Raw genomic sequence first — 15,204 nt, forward strand, 5'->3', positions numbered from 1 at the left:
GAGTCTTGTGTATGCATGAAGGCTTTTGCTATTGGTTATGAGATAAAAAGAGACTTTCCACCCTTCCCATAGCCAATAGGAGAAATGTCTCACAACAGAAGATTAATAGACCAGCTATGCCAGTTCACAACCAAAAGAGAATATATCTACACCACAAACCAACATAATAATATAACCATCATTGGGAGACTCCTCCATAGGTCTACTCAATAGATTCAGGGTGGCCAATGTTGTGCCCTCCAGGTGTTGTTGGATTACAACTCTCTTCATCCTTGACCATTGGTCATGCAGGCCAGGGCCAAAGAGAATTGTAATCTGAAAGTTGCCATCTATCCCTACAACAGATCATGGTAGGCTCCATGGTAGTTCAAGACATTCAAGGCATATCCACACACAACCTTATAGTTGAGTTTAAATGGCCATGTCAGGGGCTGTTGAAAGGCGACTCAGCATCTACAATTCTTGCTGGCCCCATCCCAGCTGAATGTAAATGCAGCAAGGCTGAAAATCGCCTGGCATGGAGACAAGAGAGGGATGGGAGACCAGCTCCACCCTTGCTGGTATATAAACAGCCAAAGAACAGCAGCAATAGCCTTATTATGGCCAGCATACCGAGGCACACAGTTGGGAGCTTTTACCACAGTGTGGGATGAAAACAAAACAGCTAGCAGAGAAAGCCTCAGCAAGGTGGGAGAGAAGTAATGGGAAAACTGTGAGTTATGCAACTTCACAGCTCTGAGGAAAAGGAAGAAAGTAGGAAATGTTTTTTAAGATGCTATTATACTGGATGGCAAAACCATACAATTTGAAAGGTGGTGATGAGAAGAATCCAGGAATTCCTGAAGAAAGGGCAAAAGGACTCACTGGGTCTTCCTCTAAAACTCACTGAGTTAGATTTGGAGCTCTGAAAGAACTGAAGCCACTGTAATTCACTGCCAGCTCTTAAGGGAAAGAATCTGCAACATGTCACATACTTAACCTACCATGGTTTTCCTTAAAACATCCTGGAAACTTTGATTTGGTAAACAGGCTAAAGCTGTTTTCAGGAAGCTGAAGCACTCTTATTGCACACTTGGAACTGAGATTGTGAGGATTAAGGCTAAATAACTATTCTATTTGTTGGGAAGAATACATTTTCAGCAGAAAACATATATAAATATGTGAGTAGAGTAAGTACTATATGGTGCATTTAAAATGGTAAGTGTAGAAGTTCATATCATAAATTGAAGTAACTTAGCTGAATAAAATTCAGCTTTTCGATTTTTTCACCAAGATATAGCCAACTCCTCGTGCCAAAGGAATTAGCAATTATTTTCAACTATGTCAACTCAAGTGTTGTAGGGTGACACTGAATGAAGTCTGCGGTGTAAATAGGGCAACATGGGGGCTTTCAATTGATCTAAATGACCTCCAGGAGATCGCACGCACAAACACACACACATACAAGAAAAAGCTTACTCTGGTTTGTTCACATTCTCCTTTTGACAGCTAATTCACAACCATTGTTTGAAAAAAACAAGACTTTGCTTGTTGCTTTTTATGATCACATCAGTCAAGGGTCATGTAGGCAGTGTACTTAAAATTACCTGGTTGTCATGGCTGGACCATGGTGCATTTTGGATTTATTGTGGCAATTACTGTGCATTGGGAAACCAATGAAATCTGTTCTCAGAGACTTATGGAACCCAGCAGATTCCTGAATGCTCTGGAGAATTCTCCAGCGGAGAGAGCTAGCAATACTGCTGCGGCCTTGGTAATACTCTGGAATGGGGAGATGAAGCAGGCCATCAACATGATTGCTCCCAAGTGCCCTCTTTGGTGCTGTGGAGTTCACTTTGCTCACTGGTACACCAGGAGCTTATGAGTGATGAAACAGACTGGAAGACGACTAGAAGGCAAGTGGCAGAAATCTTGTGCTGAAGCTGACTGAACACTGGTTAGAGCACTGTAACTGTGCCTAATATGTTGTGAGAGGTGACAAAGAAGGCCTACTTTGGTGCCTCCACTGCATCCTCTACTAGCTAAGAGTGCCTTTTACCAGCTTGGGTTGGTAAGTCAGCTATAGCCACTCCTAGCTCAAGATAGCTTGACATTGGTGGTCCAGGCACTGGTAACCTCAAGAGTGGATTAGTGTAATGCACCCTATGTGAGGCTTCCTGTGGACTTAACCACTGGTGCAACTTGCAGAAGCTAAATTGTTGACTGGGGTATCCTGTCAACTCCATTTAACGCCTCTGCTGAGGAACTGCACTGGCTGCAAATATGCTACTGGGAACAACTGAATATTGTACTTTTAAAGCCCTAAACAACTTGGGCCCATGTTATTCAAGGGACTGCCTTGACCCAACTGTGCCCCTCAGATGGGTCATCACTGACAGCACACTTTGTTTGTATAAGAAATTGGACTTCTAGTGTTGCAGCTCCAGCCCTCTGGAATAACTCACCCACATTTTTGTTTAAGAAGACTTTTTCAGAGGCGTGACCCAGTCATTTATAGATTAATTTTGCACTTGTAGAGGTTGTTTTCCTGTCTTTAGAGTTAGTTAGCGTGGTTTCAATTGTTTTCAGACCTTTTATTGTATCTCATTGTTATATTATATTACATTAGGCTTAAAGCAGTTTATAAATTTGAAAAATAAAATTCAGCAAGGGACAGGAGAATTCACCTCAAATGTCTATTAGAAGCCCATTCACACACAGATCTGGTTGAGGAAACTCCCCCCCCCCCATGCTGCCTATTCCGCACAGAGCCTCAATTATTTGTTTCTTATGGCTAGGAATGTCTTGTCTAACTGCTTGGAAGCCAGAAGAAAAGACAGGAAGACGAGAACTTTAAGCTCTCCATCTTCTCTTCAGTTACTCTTCTTCAGTCAGCAAGCCATGCCAGATCACCTTCAACCAAATTAACCAGTTCCTTGAATAATGCTATTATGTGGATTAAAACACAATGCACATCATATTTTTAAAGGTATGTAAAAAAAAAAGACTGTTCAGCAATTATTTACAGGCACAAGACGGTCTAAACATTTTTCCAACTAATTTCCAAGCACCTTCATTGTTCCACAAAGTATTCACTGAATGAACTTAACAGCGTACAGTAATCCAAATCTATAATGACACAACTGAGAAATGGAATGATTATATCATTGAACGGTGTGGTCCATAAACAGTTGTGTGGGTTAAATGTATCTCTTTTTCGCTGCTGCCAACATCAGTCTTGGAAGCCAAGCCCATCAGTGTACCGGTCAGTGGAATGGCTGCAACCAGTGCTATTTTTCTACAAAAATATGTGCCAGAACTCACCCTGAATGCCTCCCTTGTTCTCTTACAATGGCATTGGCACCCACCTGAGAGGTGCTGGAACTGAGTTCCAGTGAGTTCTGGCTGAAAAAAAGCCCTGGTTGCAACTGCTGTGGCCAGTCAAAGCAGGCTTGGGAGAAAGATGCATGGTTGTTTCGGGGTCAAGATCTGTCAGTCTTCAATTGTCCATGCTACAACCAGGGAGTTGAAGCTTTAGTACAGTACAGTCAGTGTGGAATCATGACCTAAGCTACTAGAAAAGGAGACCCATACATAATTTTAAACAATTGCTATTAAATATTTCATTTGCATCTTTCCAGATATTTATAGAAAGCGGGTGTAAGAATACAACCACATTGGATCACAGAATTTTAAAAAAATGACTATAGAACATATGGCTTGAATTGCTTAGTATGCCCATGTCTTGGAATATGAATTGTCACAAATTTTATTATTTTACAATGAATACTCAAAACAGAATGTCATGCTTCACTGATCACTGGTTTATAGGAGGAGATGGGGCCATATGGAGGAATTCAAAGAGGTCAGTCCTTATTAATGAACTGGCCTTCAAGTCTCTGCATTAATGAAACATCTAATAACACTACAATTTTACTTAAAAAATGATTATTAACATACTTTCCTATTTTAGAGAAGTGGCTCTCCAAGTGATACAACCTGTTGTCTAAGACACATTTTGTGTTTGGGTGTCTTGAACCCTAATTTGCTTGCATGCACAGGGAGTAGCAGAGTTACGTCTCCATATCATACAAACTTACTATATACACCAATATTACATAATTGTGCCAAATACAAAGAAATTGAAAACATGTGCTTTATTAATTAGCATGCGATGGGCACTGCTTAGTCTTCTGCCAATGGTACGTAATACATAAGAACAGTACATCTTAACTTAAAAGAGTCAAAAGAGCCATATAATGATGAATAAATAGAATGAGACAGCAGAAAGATACATGCAATAAAATACTTTAGTTAGATCCTTCAAACTGTATTGATAAATAATATAGAATTCAAGAGAATGTTAACGTTCAGTTCATTATTAGTTAATACCTCGGATTGAGTGAAGGAAGTAATTTTAAACTTGCCTCCTTTGTATTTGCAGTGTTGAACTTAGAAGCTGCATGTTTCTTGTCATTAGTCCTCAATTTCCACAGAACAGCTGGAAAAACATAATCTATCAAATGGATAGCAATGTTTTAATGTAGAACAAAAATAGTTCCTGCAAGGTACTAATTGCCTCAGGGCAAATTCAGGAACTCTAGAAGATATTGTCTCAAACACTATCATCTACAAACCAGTAAAGATGGAAGCTATGGCCAAAATAGCTCTAAACCGGGAGATAGTGGAATGTCTGTTCATTTTGTCCATATTAGTTAGCTATAGATATGCACCAGGTAATATCATACATGGACAGAAGTCAACACCAAGGCTCTACTGGCTTCAATTAAATCAAAGGTTTACCTATTTATGGTTTATCACAAAGGCTGCTTGTCAATTATTGTTGTTGTTGCTGTTGTTATTATTATTATTTCTACAGCACCTTTCATCTGAGGATCACAGGGTGGTTTACAATATAAAAACACAAAAATACACAACATAGTAACAAACAGAAATAATAACACCCCCACAGTTTAAAAGGCCATAGATTGATTAATGAGCCAAAGGCCTGGGAGAAAAGGAATGATTTTACCTGGCACCCAAATATATGTAATGAAAGCGCTAGGTAAGCCCCTGGGGGGAGCATTCAAAAAAGTGGGGAGCTACTACAAAAAAGGTCCATTCTTGTGTTGCTGCCCTACAGACCTCTTGAGGAAGAGGCACCCAAAGATGGTTGCCTCCCCCAATGTTGTGTACAATGAGGATTTCAAGTGTGAAATGCTTTTAGCTAGTGGTGTATTAACAAAGCCTTTCCCAACACCACACCACCCAGAGAAAGCAGAGGAAGCCCTGCATTTCTTTGCCAAACACAGTTTTGGGATGCTGACAACTGGAGAAGCTCATGGTGCTCTTAAAAAAAAGCAAGGACTGCTCCACCCCTACAGAGGTGGCAGATATAACGTATTATTGACTATTTATTGCATTTACATCCCACCTTATTTTCCACAGAGCTCACGGTGGTGTGGTTCTGCCGCTCCTCATTTAATACCCGCAACAACCCTGTGAGGTAGGCTGGGACACTGTGACTGGCCCAAGGTCACCCAGTACATTTCATGGCTGAGTAGGAATTAGACCCCTAGTCTCCCAGGTCCTAGTCTGACACTCTAACCACTACACCACACCGGCTCTCAGACCTGTTTGGCCCCTATGCACCAAAGTTTTAAGGCTGGTGTTTGGCATGCTGGAACACAGAGAAGCAGAAGAATCAGTCAGCCAACCTCCCTGCTCTCCTCTCTTCCAAAACAATTAGGTTTTGTTTTTCCTAAACAAGAGAAAAAAATCATCTTCTGTACACAATCCCTAATTACCCTTATTACTATTTGTAACCCCTTTCCACTCAAGCCTACTTCATGCATTGCTCATGTGGAGAGGGTGTGTTGAATTGCACATTTAGCCCTACTCAGTCATGCTGCTCCTCCTTCTCCTGCCTTTTCTATTACTATGTTCAGGGTAGCCCCCGCAGTGGGGCGCCTTAGCTACGCATGGAGGCTCCCTGTGTAATTTGGAAGCCTTGTTAAACAGGGTTGTAAATTGCAGGGGGCTTTCATGCATGGAGGATGCCTGCTGTAAACATAATCCTGAACACAATGGCAGCAAAAGTGGGTCAGGGGGAGCAGGACAGCTTTGTGGGTGGAGCTAAATATGCAACCCTAAGCCCCCATTCAACACACTTTTCCTCTACACAAGTGGAAAGGGAAGCATATATTTTAACCCAATCCTGACATGTGAGAGCTGTGTGAGACAAGAGAGAATCCAGACCCTCATCATCTTGCCCAGTGACTGTGCTGGGCACTGCCCTTCACAGTCTCAGCATAAAAACTATCTTTCCCCCTCTACTTATCACAGATAAACCACATTTAACACAAATGTGTGTGGGTTGTTGTTTTTTTCAAAAATCAAATTCATGGTAAAGGAAAAGTCCCAGAATATAAAAGAAGTGTAGAATAGCAAAAAAAAAGAAGGAAAAAAGGTGTATATCATGGTCCCTTCCAACTCTGCAATTCTGTGATCCTAATCCTGCCGTAGCAGTTATCTGCAAAAAAATGTTTAAATATATGTATATATATTTATATGCTGCCCTTCCTTCCCAAATGTTCCAAAGAGCTACTGGAGAAATTAGTGCTAAATGAAGTTTTAAGTGAAGTCAGAATTTCAATATTTAGCCATTTTGTCCATTAAACTGGCACTTGTTTCAGTTTAAAAAGCTACGATATTCAGTAAATGCTCTTACTAGGGTGGGCCCCTTCTACTCTTCTTTCTACTGCAGATACATTCATTTCTTGGTATAGAGTGGTAGACTGAACAATAGACATATTTTGCCTTGAGGCAGGACATTGGATTTGGTCACTTTTTTGCCTGCCAATTAAAATAAAAAATAAAAGTGAGAAATACAATTGTTTGTGGGAGTCTGAGTGTAAATTAGTTGAATTTATGGTCAATTTTAACTTTTAATTTTCATTATGAAGGGGCGAATCAATAACAGTACAAGTAATGCAGCAAAGGAAGAGGAAAAGATCATTACACAATAGGCTCACAATGCTGACCACAATGCTGAACCAAAAAAACCCCCACATTGAATTCAATGTTCTTTCTTGCCACAGCAGCTGCCAATGTCAAGTTTACAATTTGGGTTTTATTGTTGAAAGAATTTAAACAGCAGTTTGAGGCCTAACATTTGGCAATGCTGCAATACAATTCTGGATGTTCTATATGCTCCCCTAGATGAAAAACTATGCTACACCGGCTCTGGTCCAGAGTCATATTAAATCAAAATACTTTTATTTAAATCAGTATCGTTTTTGGCTTTAACAGGCTAAAAGCCAGCTTCTACGGCTTAACTGGGTTATAGGACTGAGATCTAAGGGGGAGGAAGAGTTAGGGACAGTTCAAAGAATGCAGGATGCATATGCACTGGGATGTGAGAGTAAGCCTGATTTTAATGCACCCTCTCCGATTCTGTGTAGAACCTTTGATATAAATCCATCACTAGAACCTGCTCATGTAATCCCTCCAGCACAAGAAAGCTTCTCAAGTAGACATTTATGCATATAGACAGGAAAAGTTCATCGTGATGGGGAGAGGGTGCACACCTGTGACTCTTAATCTCATAGTCATAGGTTCAAGCCCCACGTTGGGCAAAAGTTTTCTGCATTGCAGGGGCTTGCACAAGATGACCCTTGTGGTCTCTTCCAACTCTATGACTCTATGAAAGCTCCTGAATATGAAGTAAGAAACTGGAAATCATTTCACGTGGAATAAAGTGGGTTTTAAGAGTACTCATGAATTGGATTAATATCAGGCAATTTATATTCTGCTGCTCAGGACTGACCTGCTGGAAGCCTGAAGGGCCCTGCCCTACTTCTCTCCACCTGCCTTGGTGGAGTGCTGCCGCTGCTGCTGGGCAGAGGGGCCTCCTTTTTTGTTTTGTTTTTAAATTGCTTTTATTTTTTATCTATGTCATTTTAAATGGTGATTGATATTAATGCTATATTCTTAGTTTTAGATTTTATGATTTATGTGGAAATTGTTTTCCATTTGGCTGTGTACTTTTTGATGTGTTTTATTTATTGTTTATGACTTTTGTTATGTTGGTAATTCTGTAAATCTTGTCATGTTGTAAGCCGCCTTGAGCATTGTTTTAACTATGGAAAGGCGGCATACAAATAAAATGATGAATGAATGAATGTTCAGCAGCGACACAAGCATGTAAGTTGACAATGGTCCAGTTGTCACATTGCCGTAAACCATACTTAACCAGTTACCACGAACTTGCCAATCTGAGCCCCATTGCTTCTCCCTGCTGGTGTAAGGAGGAGGGGGGTGGGAAATCAAAATTCCTGACTTTGCATTATCAGGGCTGAGTTTGTTTGTTTGCTCAGATAAACCAAAATTAGTAAGGCAAGAACAAATCTTGGCCAGAGATCATGCTTTCTTTGGGGCGAAATGAACAATGGTTCCTTTGTTCACATTCATAGCAAACCATTAACTCGGCTCCCTTGGGAGGAATGGTGGGATATAAATTCATCAGAATCATAGAGTTGAAAGGGAACCCAAGGCCATCTAGTCGAACCGGCTGCAATGCAGAAATCAATGCTAAGGGCATTTGCCTCCACTCCTTCCCCTCAGGAAAATCTGCAGTTTAGTGCTAAATCAGAATAAATAGCAATATGGTTTTCTGCTGAATGCTTTTTTCTGATTTAGGGTTTCAAGGGGAAATCGATGGGGCAAAGTCAAAACTGCTTAGAATCATGTTCAGAAAACCACTTGGTAGGCATGGGATAAGCGGAAGTGTGGATGAACCCCAAAGCATCCCTGATAGGTGGCCATAAACAATAACAAATAATTAACTCTGGTTTACTATAATGCATGAGTAGGGCCAATGAGATGTGGGATGGGGAATGAAGTTCATTCTGTAAGAGCAACTGCACCCATTTCCCATCTACTAAAATCATCTTGCTGCAGATGTAATTTTAATTTAATTTAATTTTGTTTGCCAAAATACAAGATGTTTTGTTGGTAACTTATCTAAAAGTATACATATGGCAAAGTAGGAATAAATTTAGACCTTATATGAGAATGTAAGATCTACCTAAAACTAAATGTAATTACAGGCTAATTTTGGATAAATAAATGTGGTGTGTTTTATGAGGCCTATTATTTCCTCACCAGGACATTAAATTTTCATTACAACTGTGGAATTTGCTCAAATACAATGAAGAGGAATAATGCCCTAGCTGCACATAACAGAAATTTTCCTTAGAGACATGCCACACCTTCCACCTGCAATTACAAAACACTATGTAATTTAAAAACAGGTTTCTATAATACAGCTTTAACATTCTTTCTGCCTTTTAAAAGGTACAATAATTTTCATTATCAGTGTAAATCTGTCACTAAGATATAAAAATGCTTTCATTTATAGACGATATATCTATGTAATACATTTATATATAATCGTCTATGTGTCTTGCTGTTCCTCAAATTACTTATAATGACTGTCAAGTTATTCACTCAGATTCATTTGGGTTGAGTGTTCTTTCTGGCATGGCACATCTGTTAAAGCAAGTTCTAGCACACAACATAATAAGATGTGTTTGTTTGTAAGGTGCCATTGGACGTTTTATTCTTTGCATTGTTGAAACACATGGAACCAGTGCTTTTTTCCCTAAAAAAACTGTTTAGGGGTACTCCCATTTTCCTACTCATATTGAAATACTGCCCCTCAATGAGGCCAAACTTAGGTTCACGAAATGTTTAGGGGTATGCGTACCCCCAGAGGGGGAAAGCACTGCATGGAACTAAAACTAAATTACGGTATTTAAACTTAAGCAGCAAGAGTGTATTTTCCTGTTTTAAAAAGGCACACTGTGGTAAGTGGCATTTGGGTACATTTCTATGGGAGAAAGTCCCATTGATGTCAGAAGCTCTCTTCTTCTAGCAAGCATGTTTGTGAAAGCCATTGTGGTGTAATGATTAGAGTGTTGGACTAGGACCTGGGAGACCAGAGTTCAAATCCCCACTCAGCCATGAAGTTCGTTGGATGATCTTAGAGAAGTCTCTTAGCCTAACCTTACCTCACAGGGCTGTTGTGATGATAAACTAGTGAGGGGGAAACCGTGTACATGAGCTCCTTGGCAGGGGGGAGTGGTTTATAAAACGCAATTAATAAATAAAATTCAAGTGTTTGTGACAACATTTTAAAAGGCTGCTATAAGGAACATTTAATGTTGCGACGTAGCAGTTCCCTGTCTGCTGCCAGAAACCTACCACACTGCATTTTTTATAACACAAAAAAATAGACAGTAACTATTTATTCTTCATTTAAGATATTTTGAATAACATTCCAGAGCTTAAGTTTAATTTGAAGGATCCACTGAAGTACTCCATGAGTATAGCAGTAAAATAACAACGAAGCCTGATATCTGCATGCTTTCTTACACTGAAGTAGTTGAGGACCTGAAGGCACTTCAAATTTGATCGCAAAACTTACTGATCCAATTTCTAATAAACACAATTTCCCACAAACGTTTGAAAATATAATAGCCTTAAAGTCCGCAAAGCTCACTTTATTTCAACACAACGCAAATGAAGCCATCATTGTTTTGCAAAGCTCCACAGAGGAAGAAGGACAACATGGTGGTGGTTAAATGGATCCTCATGCTTTCGTATGTTACAGCGGACACTTTCTGAAATGACTTACTGGATTGTACATCTGATTGAACAACTGTTCAGCTTGCTACATTGCAAAGTTGGGAAGGAATGAAGCACAGACAGGAAAAGAAGGAAAGATCCAGGAAAACAGTATTAGCTCAGCAAATCCAGCACATTTGCACAGAAGAACTTGGAATTTTATTTTTTTAAAGTAGAAATTTAAGTTTCTAAACATTCTTTAGTGCAAGTGAGAGGCACTGGGGGAAAATAAATGTTGACTTTGGCTCCTAAAAAAGAATAGCTGGAGTAAGAAATCTAAGGTTTGTGTTACTTTCCCTTTCTCAAGTGAAATAACCCATGAAATACAGAAAGCTGTCCACTTTTGATGATACATTAAGTGCTGGTCTCTAGCAATGAATCACTAGAAGTGCTTTTGGCCAAGGCTGCAATTTATCACCAAAGCTTCAAAGATGGTAATAATAAAAGATTAATTAAACTTTATCATTAAATTTATGGCCTTCCTTTCATATTAACACAAAACTGCATTTCAGTTTTATTTGAATTCTGAACAGTACAGTTTGGCAAACAGTAGTGGTGAGGAAATCTAAGCGGCAGCGAACAAAAGGATGACATTCTGAAGTGGAATAGTCTATAAGGAAGCAAAACAAATGATGCTGTAAGCTATAAACCACTTATTCTAGAGCAGTCTCGCTGAAGTTCTAACACCCTGTGGGACTTCAGCTTTATGATGACCCCATGACAACTCAATCACTGGGGTGGAAATGGGGGGTAGGGTTTGAACAGGATGCCAGTGATTGAAAATCCACAACTGCCTCCATCAAGGGTATTCACTGAGACCACTTCAGAACAAATGGCTTAAGGATTACTCACAGCCGTTAAACAAAGAAAAATCCTATGACTTCTTCATTCATGAAGGCAAAATGTCTATAAAACGAACATCCATTGGGGCATTTTTCTGTTAATGCTCTCATGCCTTTAACACTGCAAGCTTTCTTTTATTAAGCTCTGATCCAAAGAGTCTCCTGAAAATTCACGGATGCAATGAAGCTGTCCAGATTTCTCCCTCCACTGTGGATTCTTTTGCTGCATTGAAAGAAAGTGCAGCAAAGAGCCCCTCCTTGAATTTCAGAGGAGGCCTCAGAATCCCAGGTGTGAACTGAATCTCTCCCATGGCATTTTTGGTTTTCCCTCTTCATAATCCTGCCTAGTGTGGCCACTTACATCGCCAAAAAACAGAGCAAATGCATCATAAAGAGGGCACAGATTTGCACAAATTGCCGCATGCCAGTTTATGTGCACGGATGCAAATTTAGAAACATTTGCTATAATTTAAATAGGTATACATTGCAAGACAGCAGGAACAACTATGGCGAGACGACCTCTATGGTTCAGGAGCTATCTGCTATTGGGCAACTGAAAGGGCTCTGCCCTCCCTTCTGATAATTCTTGATCTTTTAACCAGATAGGCCCATCAAATACCTTGAAATAGAGAGCCGACAGTCCTTGATATAGAGGACTGTCATCTGTAAAGTTGGATATCCTAGTGTTCATTTTTAACTGTACAGTATTTTTTTATCTCCACTCAAGGGAAATGGATAGGTATGCAATATATATATTATTTCAAGATACACTATAGCAGTGTTGCCATATGTCCGGAATTTCCCAGACATATCTGGAAAACTGCTCAACAACTTTCCTGTCCTGATTTTTACTGTTTGAAACATGATAACCCTACAGTATAATATACTGTAATAAAATACGTGAGTTTCACTTTTTGTTGCAGTTCTCTTGTATAGATTCTGTGTTCCCCTCCCCAAGGCAAGGCGGTTGGTATATAATTATGCCAGCTTGAAAAGCAGCAAGGCGTTTTGAAAGCTGAAAGAATTTTGATGCTGGTGAATCGGTTTCCCTGTTTTATCCATTTCCTAGCTCAAAAATATATGAAAAGAAGAATTAGCAGAAAATCAGAGAAAATAACAGGAAAAAGCCCTAACCTCTACAAATTAACTTTAGGCATACCACATGCTTTCTTGATTACACTTTGCTGTTATTGTAGCCAGCGGGAACTAAACACCAGCAGTGGTTGGAAAGATGATCATACTAATTATTAAGGGGAGGAACAAATAATTGTAATTGAAGCTAAAAAGTAAAACAAGGTTCCAGTCCTCATGCCACTTATTTAAAAGTAGGATAATTAATGTGAAAAACTCCAAGCTTAAATTCTGCTTAGCTCCAAAACCTCACATAATTTAAATCAGGGGGTTCCAGAAGGTGGCCAGGTTGGGTATCTGTTAAAGCCCTAAGACCAGAGAGGGCCCATGGTTGAAATAATGCTGCCATTTTTACTTCATACAGAATATCCAAGATCAGATGTAGCCTAAAGGAAATTCTCACTTGTGTGTCCCAACTTTTCCAGGTTAATGGAGGCCACTGACAATACCATGCCTAAGAGGCCCCAAAACGCTGGAGCCAGCACTGATGCAAAAAGGTCAAGATCTGTTATATAGAGATAGCTTACAGACCCATATGCCACCTGATTACTGTTTTCGGGTTGGTTTTCGCTGCATAAACAGAACAAGAAACAGGTCAGTTGTGACTGGGCTACTTTTTGTAAATACAGAAGTACTTTAAGTGGTTTGAAGTGATTTGATCATTTCAATCATTCTTTTAAAAACTAATCAAAAAGTGTGTGTGTGTGTGTGTGTGTGTGTGTGTGTGTGTGTGTTGGAATGATACGTTACATGCAACTTCCAAAAGCAAGTTTTTCTTTTTTAATGATAAATTTAAAAACATGCTTTTGAAGTTTCATCTGGAATTTATTTTCCAATGTTTCCTGACCCATCACTACTGTGGAATGCAAGTTTCAAAAAACATCTCTCTACCTATAGGAACAAAGGCATATCAATACTTCATCACTTTCATCACCAACCAAATGCACGAACTTAGGTTTTCCTAAAAGTTCAAATGGCTGAACACTAAGCATGCAGATCTGTTGTATGACCATCTTCTCACACAATGTTTGGAATTTCAGCTAAAATTAAGCAACGCTGCCAAATAAAATATACATTAAAAAGAACTATTTGAGGTCAGTTATCAATAACAATTCATGTTTCTGTTCAGCGCCTCAAATTTGAAACTTTCATTGTAGAAGCACCTGTTCTTCTCACAAACCAGTGAATATTGCTAAACATGGTTGATTAATAATACAGATTTTTTTTAAAAGCAACACTTGGTATAAAAACTTGAGATGTGTTACATCTGGGAAAATCTGGCTCTTTAATGTGCTAAGCATTGCATTACAGCCAGTACTTCCATGACAGCAACCCTGAAGACACTGTCCAAAGACACTGTCCTTTTGAGGCTTTTGAGGTGTCTTCCGTTGAAACTTTTGAAAGACTATTGAGAGACTGTCCTTTGACATCTGTTTTGAACACACGGCTTGACAGGCCTCACTACCACTCTGTTATATGGTACATATGAACTTTGATTGGCTTATTCCTATAATTTGAATGATATCATTATTCTATTATATAATTCTCTACTAACTATTAGCCTACGTGTTGTGTTTGTATTGTTGTGATGACAGCAACCTTGGGCAGCAGGTGAATGCCACACAGTTGCGCATGCATCCCCTGAGCCAACCTACTGTCTTCAGACGCAGCATTGAAGTAAGGTTCAACTGAGAACCTGGTCACCTTCTGCATCTGGAATGGAAGGGTCGCCATCTTGTCCTTTGCTTCAGGCAGCAAACGGTATTGAGTCAGACCCGCCCAGCAATGAAGTGCAAATATATCCTTAGCTTCTGGAGTGAAAGGGGTGGTTTCAGCACATAATTTAACTGCAGCATGCACACACATGCACGCACTCTCCTTGAATTGTATGGATGCTAAACCTACATTGGTGCACTGGATATTATGCGCAATGCACTGATTTTGGTAGGTTGTTTCATCTCAGATTTCAGTCCAGTTAGGACTGTTTGGGGTTGCATCTTGATGTTGTTTATATATGATTATTATTACCTTTTGGTGTGTTTTTTTGACATTTAGCATGCTGCAACCTATCTTGAACTGTCAAGCACTGATCAGGCAATTCAACCCAGAAATGAGGACTGGGCTGTCTCTCCCCTTGCCTGTGACTTTACAAAAGATTGTACAAGTATAATCTTCTGTCCATGTGGTGGACATGGGACCTTGCACTTTTGCCTTGTCAAATTTAATGTTCATATAGTTAATCACTTTGCAAGCACCTGTCCACAATGATGTATGGCCAAATTTAAATATTTTTTTTCCAAGTTGCACTTTCAATGAGAGTTAAATGTGCTTAACTTTGGCCCGACTGTGCCCTTGTTTAAATGATCTATTGGCAACATGAGCCCGTTTACAAGGTGTGGAAGGCAAACATGATGCTGAAACCAAGAAGTATGCCATGAGTTTGTGTTTCAACGATGAACATACACAATACTAACTCACATAGGAAAGAGAAACAATGTATGGTAGAAATGTGCTAACATGATTTCCAAATCATTTTGACAAAATCATTTAGACTAAATGTGAT

General features: G+C 39.5%; 1 protein-coding gene across 10 annotated transcripts in view; it reads right to left on the reverse strand.

Annotated features, from left to right (window-relative positions):
• The window catches only part of ERC2 (ELKS/RAB6-interacting/CAST family member 2), a 518,559-nt gene that overhangs the window by 282,015 nt on the left and 221,340 nt on the right, over positions 1-15,204 (reverse strand). For 6 of the 10 annotated variants that reach the window (XR_014165507.1, XR_014165509.1, XR_014165510.1 and 3 more), the window contains one exon: positions 10,679-10,714. The exons of the other annotated variants lie outside the window; for them this stretch is intronic. Coding sequence is in view for 2 of the 6 variants with exons in the window: in XM_081899987.1 (XP_081756113.1) it covers positions 10,679-10,714 (36 nt within the window). In the remaining 4 variants the exon portion in view is untranslated. The remainder of the gene's footprint in view (positions 1-10,678; positions 10,715-15,204) is intronic. 10 annotated transcript variants of the gene reach the window in all.

This window comes from Podarcis melisellensis (genome assembly GCF_964234715.1).
Source record: "Podarcis melisellensis genome assembly, chromosome: 2".
NCBI lineage: Eukaryota > Metazoa > Chordata > Lepidosauria > Squamata > Lacertidae > Podarcis > Podarcis melisellensis.